Raw genomic sequence first — 24,356 nt, forward strand, 5'->3', positions numbered from 1 at the left:
CCATAAATTTAGCATGAACACAAAATACACCAAACATGGTCCTTTTTCTCAATCAACAGAAGTATAAAAACCTAAGAAAGCCACCACAATTTCTTGAGTTCCTCAAACTCCAAAAACACTCAAGGAGGGGACTAAAACCACCCAAATATGACCTAAAACTTGAATCCAAAAGAAGAGATGTCAAGGTATGAACTTTATATCTCCAATAGTTCAGAAAACTAAAGAGAATATTGGATCCAAACTTGCTCCTTTCTTCTTGTAATCTTCCTTCTTCTCAAACTCAATCAAAAATCCAAGAACAAAGCTCCAAATCAAGGAAATTGAGTCTCAATCATTCATGGATGCTAGGGTTTCATATGGAAGTGTTGGAGGCTGAAGAGAATGCCCTAAACCTAAAGTTCAGGGGCTTAAATATGGGAGAAACCCTAAAAGATCATAGGATTGGGCTGCAGTTGTTGCCACGTCGTGACCTTCTTCTTGCCACGCTGTGGCGGCCATCCAAAACACGCGTTTTGTATCTTCCATGCCACGTCGTGGCAGTCTATCCTCCACGTCGTGGCACCCAATTTTCCTAAAAACCTTCCTTTTGATTCTTTCAAGTTCTTAGTTGGCCTATACATGAAAACGAGTGTTACAACTCTATTTAGTCTCAAATTCAAAGACTACTCGATAAAGGATTTACTATATAAATGATTCACTATATAAGGTAAGTGACATGACACACACCTGTAATTGGAGTGGTCATGATAACAAACTTGAATTACATTTAAAAATTGTCAATATAACTCACATAAAAGACAACGAGTAGAAGTTGTATGATATATGTAAAGTCTTTGGTTTACTCTCCAAAGTAGTTCTTATAGAGAGAGAAGAAAAACACCTATATAAATAGACACTTATAAAACCATGTCCATATCATTCACCAATGAGGGTGGTGGATTAGTGACCAATCGGCATGTATCGCCGCTAGAATGAAGACACATAGGACATTGTGTAAAGCAAGACAATGATACAACCCGATATCATTTGGAGAAATGTTTGATGCTGATTACCGGAAAACTATAACTGATATGGAATAAGGGACTTTCGTCCAGTGGTACAAGCTGTAGACGTTACAAGCTTTTATGAAGAAAAGTCAGTTAATTACTAAACGTCTTGGTCAACTAAAAAAATGATCGACCGTTTTAAAAAAATACTTAACACATTGTTAAACTACTTTTAGAGTTACAGACATGCATAGCACAGTGCCATGAGTTTATTTGTTTATTTAATTTAATTTTTGTGTAATTAAGATAGGATCGAACAAAGTTGCTGAATACATAAGGAAGTATATTTTAATTTGCACGTCATAACCAATTAGATTTTCGTTTAAGGGCAAATGTATTTATTAAAAAATATATAAATAAAGGAAAAATACCTAATCTGGTGAACTAATAATGAACAAAACTAAAAGATGGGAGAAAGTTTCCAATAAGTCAAATGGTTCCAAAGAGAGACGCGCAATCCGTATTTGAATAACATAGATTGAAAAAGGAAATGAAAAAAAAAAAAGATAATTGCCTAATTGGTAATAAACAAAAGAAATGAAGTATGAACTACATGCCAATTGCCACATGGTAGTTATTAATGTTATTATTATTTTATATTTTTATTCTCAGGAAAAATAAAAATAGATCAAAGTCTCTTCCCGTCGTCTGCTACAAAAATTGAATTGAATTCAACAATCTCCTTCTTCTTCTTCTTCTTCTTCCTCGATCAATCAATCTTTTCCTTGCTCTTCAAATCGTCACGGGTGTATCAACCAACTATACGTTTTTCTTGTCATTTCTTTTCTGCTGTTTTCTCCAAATTCATCCACTTCGTTTGTCCCAATTTCTTGATTGATCCCCTCGATCATTTCATCGATTTTCTGGGTTTTTGGTTTGTTTATTCCATTGCCCCTTTTCAGACTTGAAGAATCTCCAAGACCCTTTTCCAGTTTCGTAATATTCCGCTTTATAAATCATTTTATCAATTTTCTGGGTTTTTGGTTGACCTTCCCCCCTATGCTGAATTCACCGAGTTCATTGATCTCTACTACAATGTGCCCCTTTTCGGCAAACGTCAATCCACTTCCGTGATCTCTACCGATTGCAATTTACTTCACATTAACATTACTCCGAAGTTTGTATTCTGCTGATTGGATATGAAGCTGTTAGTTCGTGTGATTGAAGCCAAGAATCTACCTGCAATAGATCCAAATGGTTCCATTGATCCATATGTGAAATTAAAACTAGGGAGCCAGAGGTTCAAGACTAAAGTGGTGAAAAAGTGCTTGAACCCTTCTTGGTGCGATGAGTTTAGCTTCAAGGTGGAGGATTTGAAGGAGCAGCTTGTTGTTACTGTGTTGAATGAAGATAAGTACTTCAATGATGATTTTGTTGGCAGTATTAAAATCCCCATTTCTCAGGTTTTCGATACTGTTGACAAATCCCTTGGTACTATATGGTATCGTTTGCAGCCCAAGAAGAAATCCAAGTTCAAAGAATGCGGTAATCTTCTTACTTACTTACTTACTTACTTACTTACTCTCTGTTATTTTATGTATGTGATACATACAGATCTTGTTTTGAAATGTATGAATTGAATGGTTTTACCAGGCGAAATTCTTCTGACGGTATGTTTTTCCCAAAATAACCCTCAATCGGACTTGCAAGCACAAGCTGAGAATGGAGCATTGTCGCCTGCAAGGTCTTCCACTAGTTCAAGAATGTCATCTCCAATGAGGTCAGAAGAAGCTGCTGCACCCATGAAAGAGGAAAAAACAAACAAAGAGAAGATTTCAAGTCTGCTTTCTCAGATTTTCAACAGAAACAACGAACCAATCCTACAATCCGTGACTACTAAACTGACCGAGCTACCCGAGGTGCCCGAAACCGACGACTCAGAGGTATCCGAGGACAAAACTGAAGAACAAATCTCATCTGCAAACTTTGGAGAACTAATGAAAAACATGGAAGAGAAAGATGAAGGCAGGGAGATGCCTGCTAATTTACCTGGAGGTGTAATGTTGGATCAGATGTATGCGATTTCACCATCTGAATTGAATTCTTTCATCTTCTCATCCGAATCAAACTATCTGAAACAATTAGCAGAGATTCAAGGAAGTACAGATCTTCAAGTGGGACCATGGAAATTCGACACAGAAAGCAGTAGTCTAAAAAGAGTGGTTACATACGTGAAAGCAGCATCTAGGTTAATAAAAGCAATAAAAGCAATCGAAGATCAAACATATTTGAAAGCAGATGGTAAATGTTTTGCAGTTTTAGCAAGTGTGAACACTCCAGAAGCTCCATATGCAAGCAATTACAGGGTTGAGGTTATGACCTCCATTTCTCCAGGACCCGAGCTTCCATCAGGGGAAGAGTGTTCTCATTTGGTGGTTTCATGGCGGATGAATTTCTTGCATAACACAATGATGAAGGGTATGATAGAAGGTGGGGCCCGCCAAGGTGTGAAGGATAGTTTTGAGCAGGTTGGGGGTTTGTTGGGTGAAAAGCTGAAGGTGGTTGATTTGAAAGATTTTGGATCAGAAAAAGAACAAGCTTTGGCATCTTTACAGGTGGAACCACAGTCAGATTGGAAGCTTGCTGTTCAATATTTTGCTAATTTCACTGTCATTTCGACTTTTTTCATGGGATTGTATGTGCTTGTGCATCTCTTTTTAGCCATGCCTAGTACCATTCAAGGCCTTGAATTTGGTGGCTTGGATTTACCAGATTCAATTGGTGAAGTTGTTGTCTGTGGAGTTTTGGTTCTTCAAGGTGAAAGAGTTATGTATCTCATATCACGCTTTATGCAAGCTAGAGTGCAAAAAGGTATAATTATTTTTATTGCTTCTTTTTCACTTAACCACTTAATCTGGGCAGATATACATGTTGCTTTCTTTTTCACTCAATTTGGAGTTTTTTTTGTATTAAGACACGAACCCTTTACCTTATTTGTCATTTTGTCTTTCTCTTTTTCCTTCCAACTCCTCTCATGCTAAAATTGACGAATATTGTGAAATTTGTTAGTATTTAGTATGTAAGGGTAAAATGGTAATTTTAATAATACCCTTTTTGAAAATTGTAAATTGTAATTTGCAGGTGGTGATCATGGAATAAAAGCACAAGGGGATGGATGGTTGCTGACTGTGGCATTGGTTGAAGGAAGCAATTTAGCAGCTGTTGATTCAAGTTGCTTATCTGATCCATACGTTGTCTTCACATGCAATGGGAAAACAAGAACCAGCTCAATAAAATTCCAAAAATCCGATCCTCGCTGGAATGGTGAGTCAGTGTGATTTTTGAAAAAGACAGAAACGCCCTCGTCATCCTCATTTGAAATGCAATTTTTTTTTTTTTGGATGCAGAAATATTTGAATTTGATGCAATGGATGACCCTCCATCTACTTTGGATGTTGAGGTTTATGATTTTGATGGACCTTTTGATGAAGCTGTGTCTTTGGGGCGTACTCAAATAAATTTTGTAAAAACAAATATTTCTGATTTGGGTGATGTGTGGATTCCTCTTCAAGGGAAGTTAGCACAGGCCTGTCAATCTAAATTGCATTTGAGGATTTTTTTGAATAATACAAGAGGTAGCAATATTATCAAAGAATATTTGACCAAGATGGAAAAAGAGGTTGGAAAGAAGGTAATTTCTTTTCTTTTTCTTGTTTGATTCGCTCACTTTCTGTGATTTAACTTTTCTTTTTTAAAAAAATTATCCAGATAAAATTGCGTTCTCCTCAAACAAACTCGGCATTTCAGAAGCTCTTTAAGCTTCCACCAGAGGAGTTTTTGATAAATGATTTTACATGTCATTTGAAGCGTAAAATGCCCCTCCAGGTACGTTTTGACACAAGGTTTCCAAATATACCCTTATATGGTCATTTTCCTGCTAATGCCCTTTTATGTGATTTTACATTTATTGTTTTTTGGTGCAGGGTCGTTTGTTTTTGTCAGCAAGAATAATAGGGTTCCATGGGGACATATTTGGACACAAGACAAACTTTTATTTTCTATGGGAAGACATAGAAGATATTCAAGTGGTCCCACCTACTTTGTCATCAATGGGTAGTCCGATTGTGGTCATAACATTACTTCCAGGCAAAGGCTTGGATGCAAAGCATGGTGCAAAGACACAAGATCCACAAGGCAGGCTCAAATTTCATTTCCAGTCTTTTGTGTCTTTCAATGTTGCACACAGGTAGGTATTTTTTTTTTTTTTTCTTTAAAAAGAAATGAAAGTAGATTGATTGGTATTTAAGAAAGAGTATGGATTGTTGTGATTTTGGGTGATAGGACGATAATGGCTTTGTGGAGGGCGAGAGCGTTGAGTCCTGAGCAGAAGGCACTAATTGCTGAAGAGGAATCTGATGATAAGATGGTTGAAGAGGAATCGACATCATCCATTAGAAGTGATGATGACTCTGATAACAAAACCCTTCAGAGTGAAGAGAGCGGATCCTTTTTAGGCATTCAAGATGTCAGCCTGTCTGTTGTCTACTCCTCTGTTCTTTCGGTCCCTGTGAGTCCTTATACTTGGAGTTGGATGCATATTTTATTTTAGGAAAACATTTGTGATTGATTTCCAATTGTGTCACAGTCGAATTTTGTCATGGAGCTGTTTAGTGGGAGTGAGTTGGAGCGGAGAGCAATGGACAGGGCGCACTGTGTGAATTATTCAACGAGCCCATGGGAGTTTGAAAAGCCGGATGTTTATCAGAGACAGACTTATTACAAATTTGACATCAGCGTCTCTCGTTATGGAGGAGAAGTCACCACCACTCAGCAAAAATCCAGAGACCGAAACGGTTGGCTTGTCGAAGAGGTCACCACTCTCCATGGGGTCCCACTTGGCGACTATTTCACCGTAAATACCATTTCCTTCCTCTTCCTCTTCCTCTTATTAATTACATTATTATTATTATTATTTATAAAAAAAAAAAAAAATACACACCCATCTATCCGGTTACAGCGTAAGTACAATCCGATAATTGGGTAGATTTTTCAGAGCTCAATGCGGTACCGTAATAGAAACAAATCAAAGTATGATACACAAATCAATCAAACTACATTGACATTTCTTAATATAGCAATGCGCTTTCGTTTTATAGCATCATACTTTCATTTCTTCTTATTACAACTTTGTAACGAAAAAAATCTACCCAATTATATTTGTAGCAATGATATCCACATACAAATTGATTTATAATATTTGAAGTATACTGCTTATTATTGGGTTGATTTTTCAAAGCACAGTGCCTTGATAAAATGATGTAAGAGAGAAATGAAAGTAGGATGCTATAGTACACAAATATATGAAAGTACTTTGCTCTTTCTTAATAAAATAACATGTTGGGGTAAATGCAAGAAATATCGATGTAGTTTCATTGATTTGCTTATTATACCATCCTAGGCTTATATCTTCTTATTACAACATTGTACTCAAAACATCAACCTAATAATAGTGATATGAATTCAATTACAAAGTAATTTCCATTGGTATAATAAGATATATTTTCATTATTTTTATTTTGAAGTACAATGCTATAATCGGGTGGAATTTTCAAAGTACAATGTTTTAATAAGAAAAAGAAAATGAAAGAAGGATGCAATAATACACAATTTTATGAAAGTACATTGCTATTTCTTAATATATTAATGTGTTGGGTTAAAATGAAAGAAATAGCAGTCTGCTTTCATTGATTTGTTTACTATATATAACATCTACTTCCATTTTATCTTATTACAACATTATACTTAAAAATCTACCCGATTGTAGAAATATGCTCCCAATACAATGTAACTTTCACTGCTATGATAAGAAAAAAAAATTGGAAGTATAGTGTTATAATTTGATAATTTTTTCAAAGTAGAATACTGTAATAAAAATAAAGGTAAGCAGGATGCCATTATAGAGAATTATATGAAAGTGGCCCTAACGTGTTTTGGAAGTAATTATTTTGACAGCTTCATACCAAGTACCAAATAGAGGATCAAGCTTCAAGATCCATTGGATGTAAAGTGGTGGTGTATTTTGGGATTGCATGGTTAAAAAGCACAAAACATAAGAAAAAGATCACAAAAAACATACACGCCAATCTCCAAGATCGTATGATGATCATGTTTAGTACAATTGAGAAGGAGTTTGTAGCAGGAAAACAACAGATGCAGGGCTCAACTTAGACTCAAATCAAATCATTCAATATACTAAATAGACAGACATTTTGTAAGCCAAATTTCTAGCGTATCATAGATAGCGCTTTGTATTTTGTATAGTTGTCAATTGTAATAACCCCCCATTTCATTTGGAATCAATTTTGGAAAGCCAATGTAGTTGTTGTGTACAAGTGTAGGAAAGTAGCCTAGACTCAAGGTTTATACACACATTTCTCAAGGTTTATACACTCTATTACTTACTACCACGGATTTAAATATTAAGACTTTTATAGTATACTAATACTACTACACATGCTATCATCTCCTTTTAAAGCTCCTTTATTGTCATTTGTTGTCCGTGTATGCTTATTCTAGTAGTAAGATGATCGATCAAGGATAAACTCTGAATAAAATCATTCATAGGTCACCTTGAATATGAATCTGAACGTGAACGTGAACGTAAAAAGCCTTTGAACGGTTAAAGAATCTTAGTTTTTTTGAACCATTAAGAGATTAGAATCATCAAGCTCATAAGGGGTTTTCTTGAAGATGCATAATATGGCCATTATAATATCACCACACCAGAACATTTTAGGAATGCTTGTCCACCGAGCATGTCACAAAAATAGGTTCTTGTAAAATTCTTTGTTTCTTCTCAACAATCCCACTTGATAGAGGTGCGTGAAATGCCGGAAAGAGCGACTTATATCATGTTTATCACAAGGGTTTGTATAAATGGAAACAATCTTACACATTTGTTGGTAATGCATTATTTGTTCCAAGAATCACTTTTTGTGTTAAAAACAAAAACTTTGTAGACTTTGAAATTTTGAATAGAAGATGGTCCAGATAGATCTATTTGAAGATGTTACTAAACTTTTTTTTTTTTTTTTTTAAGTTACATTTTTTGGACTTATGAAACAAACAAACTTGTTTGCTAACTTTATATATACATCTTAAAGGTGACTTTGGGCAAGTCATTCACATGCTCCTTATTTCTCAACTTCCAGATGAATATGAAATTAGCATATTTCATCAGATTCTAAATTGATATAAAGATTAAAACTGATATAACTTTGTGAGGGTTTATTATGAATATGTTTATCATTTAAAAAAGACAAAATTACATAAATGGTCCTAATGGTTGGCAATACTACCACCATAAGTCATTTTGAGGAATTTTGAATCTTAGATGATCCTTGAGATTTTATAACATTTCAATATCAAATATATATAAAAGTGTGTAGAAACGTAAATAATATATCCCTTAAAATATGCATAATTTATGACATATCAATAGCTCCAAACATATGAATTCTACTGATCCTTAGTTTGTTATCAATCAACATCTTAAAAGTAGCTATCAATGTAGACATCAGATTTTGGTTGATGGCAATTTTATGTCAGATTTTGAATAGAAGATCCAAACTCTATTTGGTCTCTGAATATTATTAGGCGAGTTCATGAATGATATATTGACCCTAACTTATCGATCAGATACATTTATATTTCTATCGATTTGGGAGAAAGATAATATTATAAGGTGATAATTTAATTAGTTTTTTGATAATTAAAAATTAATTTAAAGATAATATTTTTAATTTTAAAATAGATTAGTTATGATTAACTTAAATATTTTTGTATATATATAAGTTTATATATTTTATAAAAATATTAAAGCTTTATAAAAATATAAATATAATTATTAAATTATGAACGTAAGTTGAAGTTTTATAAAATATAAACATAATTACCAGTTTAGAAAAATATTAAAAGAAATTCTCACAAAAAAAAAAAAAAAAAGGTTTTGTGAACGTTTAAAGTGTTGTACCAGACTGAGAGTGCAACGCTTCTCTCTAGGCAAAGGCCGATATCCGGAAAGGGGGAGCTCGACGGCACTGCTGTCAGCTTAAACATTTTTTTCTTCGTCTTCCTGACTCCCAAGGTAAAATCATTTCTTTTCAACTTCGATCTTCATTTCTTTAATGCATCTTTCATATCGTACATGATGAAAAAAAAAAAAAAAAAATCTTTTATTTTAGTCTTGGTGAAGAAAAATTTGGTTAACAGCGATGTCTAAAATCTTGGTTTCTCTGACTGCGTATATGTTTTTGTAGCTAAAATGTCTGAGAAAGGAGAAAAGGGAGGGAAATCTGCTTTAAAATCTCCAGGTAAAAGAAAAAAAAACCCTAATGCAATGCGAAACTTTTCCGACGCCATATTCTCTCCATTTTCTGCTTCAATTTGGGTTTTTTCTTTCATATCATATCTCTTTTTATGGGTTTGAATTCTTACATTGGGATGACGAGAAAACAACCCTTGTATTGTTCTTGTACACAACATAGTTGGATGCTCTTCACTTTGGAATCTGCCTTTTTTTAGTCCTTTTTGTTGAATGAATTTCTTGCCTCTTATGAAGGTAGGTATTTATTTGGGGTTGAATTACTTATCACTTGTTTCTGTGTTTTTAAATTCTTTTGTGTATAGCTTCTAAAGGAAAGGACAAGGGAAGAAAAGTTCAGTTTGATTCCGAAGGTTTTAACCCCATTTCATACTACTAGTATTTTCTACAATAATCTAATCAAGATGGTGTTGACTTGAATCATGAAACATTAACTTATAATATTTCATTTCATAGACATGTTCGATGAAAAATTTGAGACAAATGGAAATGGCAAGTCTAATGGGAAGGCTGATGGCTATTCTGGTAAAGGTATATACGATTGTTCTCACCTGCTTTTCTTTTCCTTCAAATCTTTCAATAAAAAAGTAGACATTGCTAATATAGTAAGTACTACTTATTCTCTAGGCAAAGGGGGAAAGGGAGATAAGGGAGGCTCTGGAAAAAAAGAACCTCGTGCACTTTTGCTCAATGTTGAACAGGGTTAGTATTCTTTTTCACTTTATCTGAAATAAAAATAACAATACATTTATTTATCTAGTTTGAAACTGGAATGATTTCTATTTGTATTGTGCAGAGATTCCTGAGAATGTGACATGTTTGATGGATTGTGAAGCTGCACAAATCTTGCAAGGAATCCAAGAACACATGGTGTTACTGTCAAAGGATCCATCAATTAAAATCCCAATTTCATTTGATAGGGCATTGCAGTATGCATCCAGAGGCAATCATTACACTGATCCTCACTCTGTTAGAAAAGTATTGGAGTATCCTTTACATTTCCTTTATTTGTTTTTTTTTTTTTTTTATTACAGCATCCTAATAAGCAAATAATTGAAAGTGCAATGCTATAACTAGGTACATTTTTTAAATTACAATGCCTTAATAACAAAAAAAATTGAAAAGTCAACAAACTAATAGAAAGATATGAGAGTATGATGCTACAATAAACAAATAAGTGTTACTTCGTGCATTTAGCACTTTTCATTCAAGCTTCTTTTTGGCTTGCCATTTTTCATGCATGTGCCATGAATCTTTTGTGTATATAAATCGTTGCTTGTTATTTGTTTTGATCCTTTAACTCAAATAAATCTAGACCTCTCAAGAACCAAGGTGTTTCTGATGCCGAGGTACAAATCTAAACCTCAAAAACTTGTTTTTTGATATAGTTGTATTTTTCTTATGAAAATTTTATATTATTCCCAGATGTGTCTCATTGCAAATACTGCAGTTGAATCTGTTGGCGAAGCTTTTGGTCTCATGCCATCATTAAAGGTATAATGCTATAAATAGCAACATGCTTTCATTGATTTGTTTATTATTTTCTAATACTAATACAATTACAACATCATACTTTGAAAAATCTATTCAAATATAGCCGCCATGTCATCCAAATAGAAAAACAATAATAGACATAAATGTAAGTAGGATGCTACAATAATTTAAAACTTGTGTTGTTTTTCAGGCGAAAAAAAGCAAAGTCAAGGAGCCATTGAAAAGTGCGTTGACTGAGCTGGAAAAGCTCAAAATTGTGATGGAAAGCACCAAAAAGGCTATAGTCCTTGATTGAAGGAATCCATGGGAAAAAAAAACCGATGCTTGTTTTTCTGTTCTGTTTTTTAGTGTATAGATTTCAATGCTTCTGTTGCTAATCAACATCTATCTAAATTCTAACATTTTAATCTATCTCTCGTTTCCATTTCTTTCCTATTGCTTTTGGTTTGCTGGCGAATTAGACGGAATCGGAAAATGAGATTCCATTCAATTCCGTTGGAATCCTTTTATTAACTAAAAAAAATGTTTAATGGAAGGAATTCAAGTCCACTATTCTTTTTTTGTTAAAACACCAAAATAATACCTACTTACGCTGATAGGTCTAAATGCAAGAAATAGCAAACATACGTCCATTTATATGCTTATTGTAGCATTTCTTTGTATCACAACATTGTATTTATATTTTTTTTATCAAAACATCGTACTTTATAAAATCTGTCCAGTTATAGTATTATTCTTCCATAATTAGGACATCATACTACTTCAGAAAAATCATCTGTGTTTTGTATTTGCATTACATCGCTATCATTGGATATGTTTTTCAAAATACCATACCATGAATGCTATAACACAAAGAAGTAAAAGTACCTACTTTTTTTGTATTTAACTTTATATATTGAAATAAATAAAAAAATTCAATTATATACGATTACAATAAAGAAAAACTATTTAAATACAAATAAAAGTATAAAATTATTTAGATTTGAGCATTGAATTCCATCCATTTCTAACCAAACAACCAGTGATAGGGACAGAAAAGATAATAATTCAGTGATTCCATCTTTGAATTCCATTGATTCGAAAATCTTGTGAAGAAAAGTGAGTCTATGTAGTGAACTGAAAATCAGGCTGAGCTGTGATGGATCGAACCCAAGCCCATTTATGGTCTTTGGTCCCAACCGGACTCTTGGCCTGAGCCACGTCCTCCATCGGAATATAAGCGTAGTTCCCGTTGATCGGACCGGTGACAAATCCCGTATATCCGGCCATAATCCCATGAATGGCGGAATGTGCCAAAAGCGTACAATACAAGTTATCAGTTGCATTCGCAGTAACAGCTCGTATCATATAAGTCGGATCTATGTACTTCACTGTAAACAACTCCCCTTTATGATCTCTTTCCCACCATCTCTTCAATTCCGAATTCAACCACACTCCAACATCTAAGAACACCGGATTCCCCGATTCATCCGTCTTTTGCTTCTCTGAATCACTCCTCGGAATAATATCCTGCCCCGCCCCTTCCGCCACCACCACCACTGCATGTCCGTGTTCTTTCAAGCGAATACCAAGAAACTCAAATAAACCCCCTTTCCCTTCCAGATAAAACTTGTTTTCGGGGATCAAACAACAATCAACATCGCAACTGCTTAGGGTTGCATCAAGGGCGATGTGCCCGGAGTGACGCCCCATCAGTTTCACTAGCCCGATCCCATTCGGTGCACTCTCCGCCTCCACGTGGGCCGCGCTTATGGCTTCTTGGGCCATCTCCACGGCGGTTTGGAACCCGAATGACCTGTCAATGATTCCGACGTCGTTGTCTACTGTTTTTGGGATTCCGACGACTGCTACGTTTAGTTTCCGCCGTTGGATTTCGTTGAATATCTTCACCGCCCCTCGTAGAGTTCCGTCTCCTCCAGTTATGTATACCTACAATTACAAATACAATCAATTCTACTACATGAGGTTAATAATTTATTTTTATTTATTTGTTTAATAGGTGTGAGACCCATCTATTACATGTCTTAATTAAAAAAAATTAAATATAGAAATATAAATATTAAGTATTTTATAAAATTAAATTTTAAAATAAAGAAAGAAAAAACATATTTATTGCAATTTAAGATCAAATTTATTACATTTAATACTTATTTATATATCTTATTTATTATGTGGTTTTTTTATTTTAAAAATTAAAAAAACTTAGAAATTGACATGTGGATATTATTTATTTCAAAAATACCACAAAATGACAAGTGTCAAAACTTATAAAAATTTGACATGTGGCAAAATGGATTTTCATTTATTAGAGTAGATTCTAACATTTTCATTTTTTATGAAAAAAATTATAGATTATTATTAAAAAAATCTTATTATTTTATTATAGTTTATGAAAAATGTTTTAATTTTATTTTTTAAACAAAAATATCCCTAAATTAACGGAAAAGTTGTTTTTTATACAGAAAATGACAAATTATCAAATAAAATTATGTTGAAAAAGTAAAAAGTTAAAGACTTTTCCATAAACTAATATGTAGTAAAAAATAATAGGACTTTTCATACAAATTATTTTTCAATCATAATAAATTCAATGGAATTTCAAAAATATAATACTATAATAATTTTTTTTAAAGTATAATGATATAATAGATAAAATCTTATAATACAATGATAAATTGTAATGAAACACAATATTACATTCGATAAAATAAAAACTTGGGGAAGTACATTGGTATTTTTTTTTCTTCCGTTAGCCCCCATTAATTTCAAGGAAAATGGAAAGGAATAACAATGTAATTCAATTTTGCTACCCGATTTAGCATTATATCTTTTTTCCTACCATTACAAATTTATAATTTATTTATGTGTTTTGACGATAATAACAATATACTCTAATTATTGCCCATGATGGTATCATACTAACATTTCCCTAACAATGTGCGCTATACACTTTATTTGTTGCATCATCGGTAAAAAAAAATGTTAGTATGTTGTTATCATGTGTAATAAATCATAATCATGTTCTTATTAAACAATGTATGTACTGATTTTATAAGTAAGAAAATCAATGTTTCTACGACTATGTTTATTAGTATACGTCTGACTTGCTTCATCAGTCCAAGAATTGACGGATAGTACATAATCTTGATGTAAAATCAATGTTTCTAAGAGTATGTATATCAACAACAGGTCACAACCTATTATTTCATTTAAATATGTTCTCTCACATCCATATATACTATAACCATTTTTTTTCTCAATTATCAACACCTTAAAACAATCAACAACACATTTTATTAAGACCTTAAAATATGTACAAAACATATACTAATAAGATACTTCATTTATAGAGACTTAAAATCATGATTTTTGATAGATTTTTTTGTAAACTTTCAATAAATATATTATTCAATAAATATATATTAAAAAAAAGTAAAAAAAAATAAAAATAAAAATATCTAATTCTAAATTATACCTAAACTTGGAAACCGAGCATTCACAAGATTGTAGGAGCATCTAAGAGCATACACAATGGAGAGTTGAATGGGTTAGCAAGTTTGGTTGTTATTAAATGAATGAAACTCTACTATTGTGAGATGACACATTCAATAAATTTGAAGTTTAATGACCATTGAATTCTTCAGTGAGAAAAAGTAAGGTTTTCTAATTCTAAAATAAATATTATAAATTAGTTATTGTAATGTTCTATTGAACTTTGTAGAGTTCAATGCATTGCAGGAAAAAAATGATAAAATTATATAGAATGTAGAATGATGATGTGACAATCCAATGGACTCTATAAAGTTCAATGCACTGTGGATGCCTAAAGGTTGCAACCAAATGCTTAAATGCAAATGTTTCTTATTTGTTTTTTTACCTCCTAGGATAAGTATGTAACAAGCAATTGCGATTATGAGACTAATAAATATGGTCTAAATGGAAAGTTGGAAGAAAATGTATACGCAACTCAGTTGGAGGGTTTTGTGAAGATTGACCAACTAAGAAAAGTATGCAATTTGCCAAAAGAACTTTTCGGGATCCGTCAAAGTCATAGAGATTGGATTTCATGTTTAGATAAATGTATAAAAATCCTGGAGTTTTGGAGATACCCACACGAGTATGAAGTTTACATAAGAAATAAAGATCGAAAACTCATAATCGATAGGGTATACGTTGATGATGATCTTTTTGTAATAGGAATTTGTAGTGTTGAAATGAAGTTTTTAAAGCAACAAATAAACAATGAACTTGAGATGAGTGACCTTGGGTCACCGTCATACTATATATGTGGGTTAATGTGAAGGCGAAATCAGTTGAAGCAAACAACCTATGATAAATACATACTTGAGAAGGAAGGTATGGATGAGTGAAATTCATTTAAATACTCGGTGGAACCTAAGTTAGAGCTAAACAAGGATGAGCAAGGAAACCCTAGCCTCTTTCTTTGAAATCTTAAGAAATGTTGAGCTTTAAGCCATATTTAAAGGCACTAACTTCGAGGGTTTGCTTTCATCGCCAACCTCCAACCTCCAGAAACCCTAAGCAAGAAAACACTAGCCTCCTGTGAGATCTTGAAGATTTGGTGCATATGGTATAACTTGAAGAAGAAACTAGTCATTTGGTGCCAAGAGAAGCTAGATCCAGTGAAGTTTCAGCCTTCTAGACAGGTCATTAAACTCTATAAGATATAAAGTTCCGACCTTTATGAATTTAGCATCTAGATTTATGAGTTTTATGCATTGTTTGGTCTCTTTTTCTAAGGTTTCTTGGAGCTTGGAAGACTCTAGGATTAAAAGTTGTTCGGGGATGATATTTGGATTCATTTGAGTGAAAGGAATGCATGCTGCAGGCCCTCCTTAAGCCATGCAACAAGAAAATTGCCCCAATAACAAGTTTAAGTTCTCTTTCCTCAACTCATAACAAGCTCACGAATCACGATGTTAAGCCCAGGACAAAGACCGCCACATGTCACGATGGCAACAAACACTTGTTTGGGATCGAAGAAGATCTTTTTCCGGGGACCAGCACGGTGGTAGGCCAAGTGAGGGGAAGAGGAAGGGAAGTTACCAGAAAAGTCAAACACGATTTGACGAAGGATGGCGCCGAAATGGGAGATGTAGAATCTGTCGTCGCAGGGGTGGTAGAAGTTGTTGTTTTGTAAAGGGTTGGTCTTAGTCAGGAGGTTCGGGAGGTCATCGGTGAGGTGGGGGAGGCGTTTTAGGGTGACAGTTAGAGGAGAAATTATGACGGTTTGAAGTTGATCTTGGACCGGAGGGTTCATGGCGGAGGACGACATGGTCAGGTTGAGACACCGACTGAGGACGACGGAGGGAAGGAAGATGTGTGCAATTCACGTTATAAGATCATCCAACATGTGGTACGTTGTTAGTTTTTGCATGTACATCGACCAAAAATTTCTCCACTTTAATAGACATGCTTATGAAGTTATTGAAGTTTACGGGGAACATAAGAGAAAAATTCTATAAAAAAAGGTTTTGTGAACATTTAAAGTGCTTGAACCAGACAGTGAGAATCGAGCGCTTCGATAACCGGAAAGAACTTAAACTATTTTTTCTTCTTCGTCCTCCTTCCTGACTCCTAAGCACAACAAAAATCGGCACCAATTGGGACGGCAAAAAGCGTCGCAAATACTCAAAAATGTCGTCCCGTAAAGCCTTTAGGGATGACATGTCGTCCCAATTGAGTCGCCGCAAATACCTCGTAGATAATACACAAGGTTTATTGGAGCTTGGAAGACTCTAGGATTAAAAATTGTTTTGGGATGATTTTTGGACTCATTTGAGTGAAAGGAATGCATGTTGTAAGCCCTCGAGCCATGCAACAAGAAAATTACCCCATGCACAAGTCTAAGTTCTCTCTCCTCAGCTCATAGCAAACTTTGGTTTGTTGCCGGAAGAAGATATTCTCTCTTACACGCACATGGTTTTTTGTATCCTTCTATTGTCTGTACTAATATTAATGCTTATATAACTCTGCATAAAACTTACTTTCGACCCTAATATATAACATATACTATTAAAATAGACATTTAGCAACGAATTCATTATTTTAGCACTAATTTGGCTTGTCACTATCTAACCAAAAATTAATATTGGATTCAAGCCCACGCTAAATATGAATAATACTAGTTAACAAATAGCCACAGAGAGAGATGATTTTGGTTTAAGAAAAAAAAAGACCTGATTAAAGCGACGATTTTGAATGGCATCAACGATCTTTTGAAGATCAAAACCACCTCTAGACGTCTCGAGTACGGTACCTCCTCTCTTGTGCCAGTTATGAACCAGTTTTGGGTCAAGCCGAATGGGGTCACCGGAATAAAACCCACGATAGCCGGCTTTGATCCCAAAAATATCCCGGACACCATAAAGCTCCCACAAACCCACCACAAGCTCACGAATCACGGTGTTAAGCCCAGGACAAAGGCCGCCACATGTCACGATAGCAGCACACACTTGTTTGGGATCGAAGAATATCTCTTTTCGGGGACCAGCACGGTGGTAGGCCAAGTGAGGGGAAGAGGAAGGGAAGTTACCGGAAAAGTCAAACACGATTTGACGAAGGATGACGTCGGAATGGGAGATGTAAAATCCGTCGTCGCAGGGGTGGTAGAAGCTGTTGTTTTGTAAAGGGTTGGTCTGAGTCTGGAGGTTCGGGAGGTCGTCGGTGATGTGGGGGAGGCGTTTCAGGGTGACAGTTAGGGGAGAAATTGTGAGGGTTTGAAGCTGATCTTGGATCGGAGGGTTCATGGCGGAGGACGACATGGTCAGGAGAGACACCGACTGAGGACGACGGAGGGAAGGAAGATGTGTGCAATTAGCCTTATAAGATCATCCAACACGTGGTACGTTGTTTTTAGTTTTTGCATGTACATCGACCAAAAATTTCTCCACTTTAATAGACATGCTTATGAAATTATTGAAATTTACGGGGACCATCAGAGAAAAATTCTATAAAAAAAGGTTTGGTGAACGTTTAATGTGCTTGAACCAAACAGTGAGGGTCAAATGCTTCGATAACCAGAAAAGGCCGATAACTGGAAAGAACTTAAACCCTTTTTTTCTTCTTCGTCCTCCTTCCTGACTCCTAAGCACAACAAAAATCGGCACCAATTAGGACGACAAAAAGCGTCGCAAATACTAAAAAATTTCGTCCCTACAACCTTTAGGGACGACATTGTTGGATTAGGTGTCTAAGCCCATAACTATAATTGGTATGTACTTGAATTGATAGCAACACAGTCCTTTTGGGTTGCCCTCAACCTAGCAACTGGACAAGGAAATTATGAAAGGAGAGATATTAATTTATAAGATCAATAAATTAATATAAATGATTTATTAATATGTTAAAAGATTAATATATTAATTAGAAATCATTATGTTTAATTAATAGTTAGCCAGAAATTAATCAGAATTAATTTTGGGGTTAAAAATATTAATTATAAAGTGCAGGGACTAGTTTGTAATTATCTAATAGTTGAGTGGAAGGATCCAGAACCTCCTTGGAAGGAGGTGGACGAAATCTATAGGGGAAACCTTGGGGATTTCGTCCAGGGGGCTTTGGATAAGTCCTTTGGGTTAGCTTAGGCCCTAAGCAAAGGAGCATTAGGGTTTTCCCTAAACCCTAGATCCCTCAGCTATATAAGGAGCCTCCCAGCTCACAATTTCGGCCACTCCTACCTTGGAAGAAACCCTAGGCCGAAAATTGCATGCCTTCCCTCTCTCTCTCCTTCAAGTTTCCTTCTTGCTAGTTCTTGGGTGTGATTCCATTAGAGGCATTACATTTGTGGTGCTAAGCTTCCAAGAAGATCAAGATCAAGATCAAGAGGATTGTCAATTGTTTGCTATAACAATTGAAAGGTATGTAACATTTAAACCCTAGTTTCTTAATTTCGAAATTAGCCTCTCTCATCTAGGGTTCTTGTTTGCAATTCAAAGTTGTATGTTCAATAGTTAAAACATAGATCCAAAGTAGGTTGCATGTGAACTTAGGAATTGTTTTTCTAGTTTATTTGTTTTACCTAAAACCCATCAGACATGTCGTCCCAATTGAGTCTCCTCAAATACCTCGTAGCTAATACACAAGGTTTCTTGGAGCTTGGAAGACTCTATGATTAAAACTTGTGTTGGGATGATTTTTGGACTCATTTGAGTGAAAGGAACGCATACTGCAAGCCCTCCTTGAGCCATGCAACAAGAAAATTTCCCCAAGCACAAGTCTAAGTTCTCTTTCCTCAGCTCATAGCAAAATTTGGTTTGTTGCCGGAAGAAGAGGTTCTCTTTTACACGTACGTGGTTTTTGTATCCTTATATTGTCTATACTAATATTAATGCTTATATAACCTCCGCATAAAAAATAGTTTCGGCCCTAATATATAACTTATACTATTAAAATAGACATTTAGCAACAGATTCATTATTTTAGCATTAATTTGGGTTGTCACTATCTAACTCATAATCGATATTGGATTCAAGCCCACGCTAAATATGAATAATACTAGTTAACAAATAGCCACAAAGAGAGAGATGATTTTGGTTTAAGAAAAAAAAGACATGATTAAAGCGACGATTTTTGAATGACATCAACGATCTTTTGAAGATCAAAACCACCTCCAGAGGTCTCGAGTACGATACCTCCTCTCTTGTGCCAGTTATGAACCAATTTTGGGTCAAGCCGAATGGGGTCACCAGAAGGTTTTAACCCCATTTCATATTACTAGTGTTTTCCATGAGAATTTAATCAAACGTGGTGTTGACTTGAATCATGTCACATTAACTCGTGTAATTTCATAGATATGTTTGACGAAAGGTTTGAGACAAATGGAAGTGGCAAGTCTAATGGGAATGTTGATGGCTATTCTAGTAAAGGTATGATTGTTTTACTGCTTTTCTTTTCCTTCAAAATTTTCAATAAAAGTGGATTGCTAGTCTAATAAGTACTACCTATTATTCTCAAGGCAAAGGGGAAAATGGAGATAAAGGGAGGCTCTAAAAAAAAGAACCTCCTAAACTTTTGCTCAAGGTTGAAGAGGGTTAGTATTCTTTTTCACTTTATCTGAAATACAATAAATTTATTTATCTAATTTGAAACTTGAATGATTTGTATTTGTATATTGCAGGGATTCCTGAGAATGTGACATGTTTGATGGATTGTGAACATGTACAATTCTTGCAAGTAATCCAAGAACACATGGTGTTACTGTCAAAGGACCCATCAATTAAAATCCCAATTTCATTTAATAAGACACTGCAGTATGAATCCAGAGGCAATCATTACACTGATCCTCATTCTGTTAGAAAACTATTGGAGTATCCTTTACATTTTTATTAATTCCCTTTATTTGTTTTTCCAAGTACAAGTGTCCTAATAAGACAGTAACTGAAAATGCAACGCTATAACTAGGTTCCTTTTCTAAAGTACAATGTCTTAATAAGAAAAAATTGAAAAGACAACACTCTAATAGAAAGAAATGAGACTATGATGCTACAATAAACAAATAAGTGGAAGAACATTGTTATTTCTTGCATTTAGCTCTTTTCATTCAAGCTTCTTTTTGGCTTGTTGGTTTTTCTCATCCCATTTTTCATGCATGCGATGCCATGAATCTTTTGTGTATATAAATCGTTGCTTGTTATTTGTATTGATCCTTTAACTGAAATCTAGACCTCTCAAGAACCAAGGTGTTTCTGATGTCGAGGTACAAATCTAAACCTCACAAACATGTTTTGTTTTATAAGTTTCTTTTCTTATGAAAATTTTTATATTATTCCCAAATTTGTGTCATTGCAAATATTGCAATTGAATCTGTCAGTGAAGCTTTTGGTCTCATGCCATCATTAAAGGTATATGATAATATTTTTTTACAGTTTAATGCTATAAATAGCAACATACTTTCATTGATTTGTTTATTATGGTGCATCCTAATCCTACTTTTATTTTATGATACTAATACAACATCATACTTTGAAAAATCTATCCAAATATAGCCATGCCATCCAAATAGAAAAACAATTTTCAAGTCTATAAATGGGTAGATTTTTCAAAGTACAATGTCTTATTAAGAAAGAGATAATAGACAGAAATGTAAGTAGGATGCCACAATAATTTAAAACTTGTGTTGTTTTTCAGGCGAAAAAAAAGCAAAGTGAAGGAACCGTTGAGAAGTGCGTTGACTGAGCTGGAAAAGCTCAACATTGTGATGGAAAGCACCAAAAAGGCTATAGTCCTTGATTGAAGGAATCCATGGGATAAAAAACCGATGCTTGTTTTTCATTTCTAGTTTTATCATATAGATTTCAGTACTTTTGTTGCTAATTCACACCCATCTAAATTCTAACATTCTAATCTATCTATGCTAAGCATTGTTTCCATTTCTTTTCTATTGCTTTACAAACATGTTTGGTTTGCTGGCGATTAGACGCAAATTGGAAAATGAGATTCCATTGCGTGGTGTGTTTGGTTTACAATCGGGAGGAACTCAATTTCATTGGAATCCTTTAGGGATGTTATTCGGGTCAGAAACAGACTGAACCGACCCGAACCCGAATAACCCGAGAACCGAATAAGGGTAATTGCATGAACCGAAAATCGAACCGATTAACCAATATGGGTTCGGTTCGGGTATTAATCAGTTTGGTTCAGTTATTACCCGATAACTCGAATAACATGTACAAGATGATTAAGGATCTGATATAACCGAAAAAACCGAATAAATCGTATTAGGATTCTATAACCCGAATAACCTATATAATAGAATAAAAAAGTATTTTTATACATCAACGTAAAACATTCAAAGACTAACATAACACAATAACACATTGAAAGAATAACATCTACATAGTAGTTTAACATAAAGATAATTAATTTATTACTTGAGTTTTTTGAGTTGGAGCCTAGTTTTCCATGACTAGACAAAGTAAGAATTTGTGAATCCTTAGAGACAATAGGAATCGTCGATTTTTGAAATTCTGAAACAAGAGGAAGGATCGACAGAAGTGATTTCAAGTTTGGAAATAGTTGAGAAGACTGGTTAATTTTGAAACGAGGAGAACGAGCGTAGGGTTTTTTTTGCTGTTATGAACGACGAGGACATAAGTGTGAATCGTGATTTGGATTTCTGTCGATAAGAGAAAGGGGACGAGGAATTCTTATTCGGGTCGGGTATTTAGAACCGAATAAGCTCTTATTTGGGTAACCCAAACCGAATAACCAGAGAACGGAATAAGCATAATATAGATACCCGAAATCCGAATCGAATTGCTTATTCGATCCTAATTCAGTTCGGGTTTCGGTTCGGTTCGGGTTTCCAGGCCAAATTCTCATCCTTATAACCCTTTTATGAACTAAATTTGTTAAATTATAGCATTATGCTTTCGTTTTTATTTCTCTATAATTAGGACATTATACTTCAGAAAATCCATCCATGCTTTGCATTTAGATGGCATTGGATATGTTTTTCAAAATACAATACCATGACATGTTATAACACAAAGAAGTAAAATTATGTTGCTATTTATTGGTAATTTACATTTATATATTGAAATAAATAATAAAAAAGTATATTATATACGTTTTATGAAAACGAAAAACTATTTAAATACGAATAAAAGTTTAAAAATCATTTAGTTTTAAGCATTGAATTCCATCCATTTCATACCAACAAGTAATAGACAAGGTTATAATTCTGCAATTCCATCTTTGAGTTCCATTTCCAATTCTATTCCAATTGAAGTGAGTCTACGTAGTGAACTGAAAATTAGGATGAGCTGTGATGGATCGAACACAAGCCCATTTATGGTCTTTGGTCCCAACCGGACTCTTGGCCTGAGCGACATCCTCCATCGGAATATAAGCGTAGTTACCATTGATAGGCCCGATGACAAATCCCGTATACCCGACCATAATCCCATTAATGGTGGAATGTGCCAAAAGCGTACAATGCAAGTTATCAGTTGCATTCACAGTAAGAGCTCGTATCATATAAGTCGGATCTATGTACTTCACTGTAAACAACTCCCCTTTATGATCTCTCTCCCACCATCTCTTCAATTCCGAATTCAACCACACCCCAACATCTAAGAACACAAGATTCCCCGATTCATCCGTCTTTTGCTTCTCCGAATCACTCCTCAGAATAATATCCTACCTCGCCCCTTCCGCCAGCACCACCACTACATGTCCATGTTCTTTCAAACGAATAACAAGAAACTCAAACAAACCCCCTTTCCCTTCTAGATAAAGCTTGTTTTTGAGGATCAAATAACAATCAACATCACAACTTCTTAGGGTTGCATCCATGACAATGTGCCCGGAGTGACGCCCCATCAGTTTCACTAGCCCGATCCTATTCGGTGCACTCTCCGTCTCCACATTGGACACACTTATGGATTATTGGGACATTTTTACAGCGGTTTGGAATCCGAATGACCTATCAATGATTCCAACGTCATTGTCTACTGTTTTCGGGATTTCGATGACTGCTACTTTTAGTTTCCGCCATTGTATTTCGTTGAATATCTTCACCTCCCCTCGTAGAGTTCCGTCTCCTCCAATTATGTATATGTAACACCCAATATCCAAAAGGCTAAATACAGGAAGAAAACCCCAAGTAAAGAAGGTCTACTCTCCGAGTCCAAGGGGGGTGACTCGACGAGTAGAAGCAAGATCAGGACGAGGGTAGGAAGTGATGGGTTTTGAGCATTCTAACACTTCTTAAGTGTACATGCAACCCTAATAACCTTGGATCTATGTTTGTCTAATAATCATGCAAAGTTGAATTCCAAGGTTATATTCCTATCTAGCATACATGGGGAACATTTTTAAGTTGAATGAAAGATAGAATAACTTACCTTGTTGTTGATTATGATCCTTGAAACCTTGTGAGCCTAGCACCCCAAGTGTGATGCCTCAAATGCTTCACACAACACCAAATGCAAAGGAGTAAACTTTGAGAGAATATTACACTTGCAAAATCGGCTCTAACCCTCTTGTTTCTTAGTTGTCCTGATTTTGGTGGAGAATATGTTGCTTATATAGTGTGTCACATCTAGGGTTACACCATGTAAACCCTAATGTGGCATGACTCTTCATTTCCATGACCCATGGGTTTGTAACTCCCATGGAGCCTCCATGGAGCATTCAATGGGTTTAACCCAACTTGATTATCCATGGAGCCTTTTAGCCCACTATACAAGTTATGGATGATTTACATAATCTACCCATATATTTAATTAGTTATCTTTTGATCACTTAATTAATTCTAAATTAATTCTTGATCAAACTAATTAAATAATATTATTAATATATTAGAACTTATAATATATTAATAAACCATAAGTGTTATTTCTCTCATTTTAGTTTATCCAATTGCATGGTGCCATGCAACCCAAATGGACCATGCCGGGTCGGGTCAAGTGTTGGATTAGGTGTCTAAGCCCATAACTATAATTGGTATGTACTTGAATTGATAGCAG

The 24,356-nt window shown here is 34.7% G+C and overlaps 3 protein-coding genes and 2 pseudogenes across 4 annotated transcripts; 3 read left to right on the forward strand and 2 right to left on the reverse strand.

Moving 5' to 3' along the window:
* The first annotated feature begins 1,680 nt into the window (after positions 1 to 1,680).
* On the forward strand, positions 1,681 to 7,482 carry LOC145168993 (C2 calcium/lipid-binding and GRAM domain containing protein). The gene is made up of 9 exons (XM_079087614.1): positions 1,681 to 2,531; positions 2,640 to 3,857; positions 4,128 to 4,310; positions 4,394 to 4,677; positions 4,755 to 4,871; positions 4,970 to 5,232; positions 5,328 to 5,553; positions 5,632 to 5,898; positions 6,999 to 7,482. Exons 1-9 carry the CDS (start codon positions 2,186 to 2,188, stop codon positions 7,212 to 7,214), a joined length of 3,120 nt encoding a protein of 1,039 aa, XP_078943740.1. The 5' UTR covers positions 1,681 to 2,185; the 3' UTR covers positions 7,215 to 7,482.
* A 1,516-nt stretch (positions 7,483 to 8,998) lies between these two features.
* LOC145169007 (DNA-directed RNA polymerases IV and V subunit 4-like) lies at positions 8,999 to 11,291 on the forward strand. Its single transcript, XM_079087617.1, has 9 exons — positions 8,999 to 9,132; positions 9,305 to 9,358; positions 9,675 to 9,722; positions 9,826 to 9,900; positions 9,997 to 10,071; positions 10,166 to 10,355; positions 10,685 to 10,718; positions 10,795 to 10,863; positions 11,054 to 11,291. The coding sequence occupies exons 2-9, from the start codon at positions 9,310 to 9,312 to the stop codon at positions 11,156 to 11,158; spliced, it is 645 nt and encodes a 214-aa protein (XP_078943743.1). The 5' UTR covers positions 8,999 to 9,132; positions 9,305 to 9,309; the 3' UTR covers positions 11,159 to 11,291.
* A 477-nt stretch (positions 11,292 to 11,768) lies between these two features.
* On the reverse strand, positions 11,769 to 17,678 carry LOC145169017 (ATP-dependent 6-phosphofructokinase 2-like). Its single transcript, XM_079087620.1, has 2 exons — positions 17,064 to 17,678; positions 11,769 to 12,792 (listed from the first exon to the last, which is right to left on the reverse strand). Exons 1-2 carry the CDS (start codon positions 17,646 to 17,648, stop codon positions 11,968 to 11,970), a joined length of 1,410 nt encoding a protein of 469 aa, XP_078943746.1. The 5' UTR covers positions 17,649 to 17,678; the 3' UTR covers positions 11,769 to 11,967.
* A 1,883-nt stretch (positions 17,679 to 19,561) lies between these two features.
* On the forward strand, positions 19,562 to 21,138 carry LOC145131364 (DNA-directed RNA polymerases IV and V subunit 4-like; annotated as a pseudogene). Its single transcript, XR_013717782.1, has 7 exons — positions 19,562 to 19,577; positions 19,677 to 19,751; positions 19,841 to 19,915; positions 20,003 to 20,192; positions 20,416 to 20,444; positions 20,548 to 20,581; positions 21,013 to 21,138. The product of XR_013717782.1 is annotated as a DNA-directed RNA polymerases IV and V subunit 4-like (transcript).
* Positions 21,139 to 22,620: 1,482 nt separating this feature from the next.
* On the reverse strand, positions 22,621 to 23,584 carry LOC145131368 (ATP-dependent 6-phosphofructokinase 2 pseudogene; annotated as a pseudogene).
* Positions 23,585 to 24,356: the final 772 nt, after the last annotated feature.

Source organism: Lactuca virosa, chromosome 1 (genome assembly GCF_052849685.1).
Source record: "Lactuca virosa cultivar CGN04683 chromosome 1, Lactuca_virosa_CGN04683_v6, whole genome shotgun sequence".
NCBI classification, from domain to species: domain Eukaryota; kingdom Viridiplantae; phylum Streptophyta; class Magnoliopsida; order Asterales; family Asteraceae; genus Lactuca; species Lactuca virosa.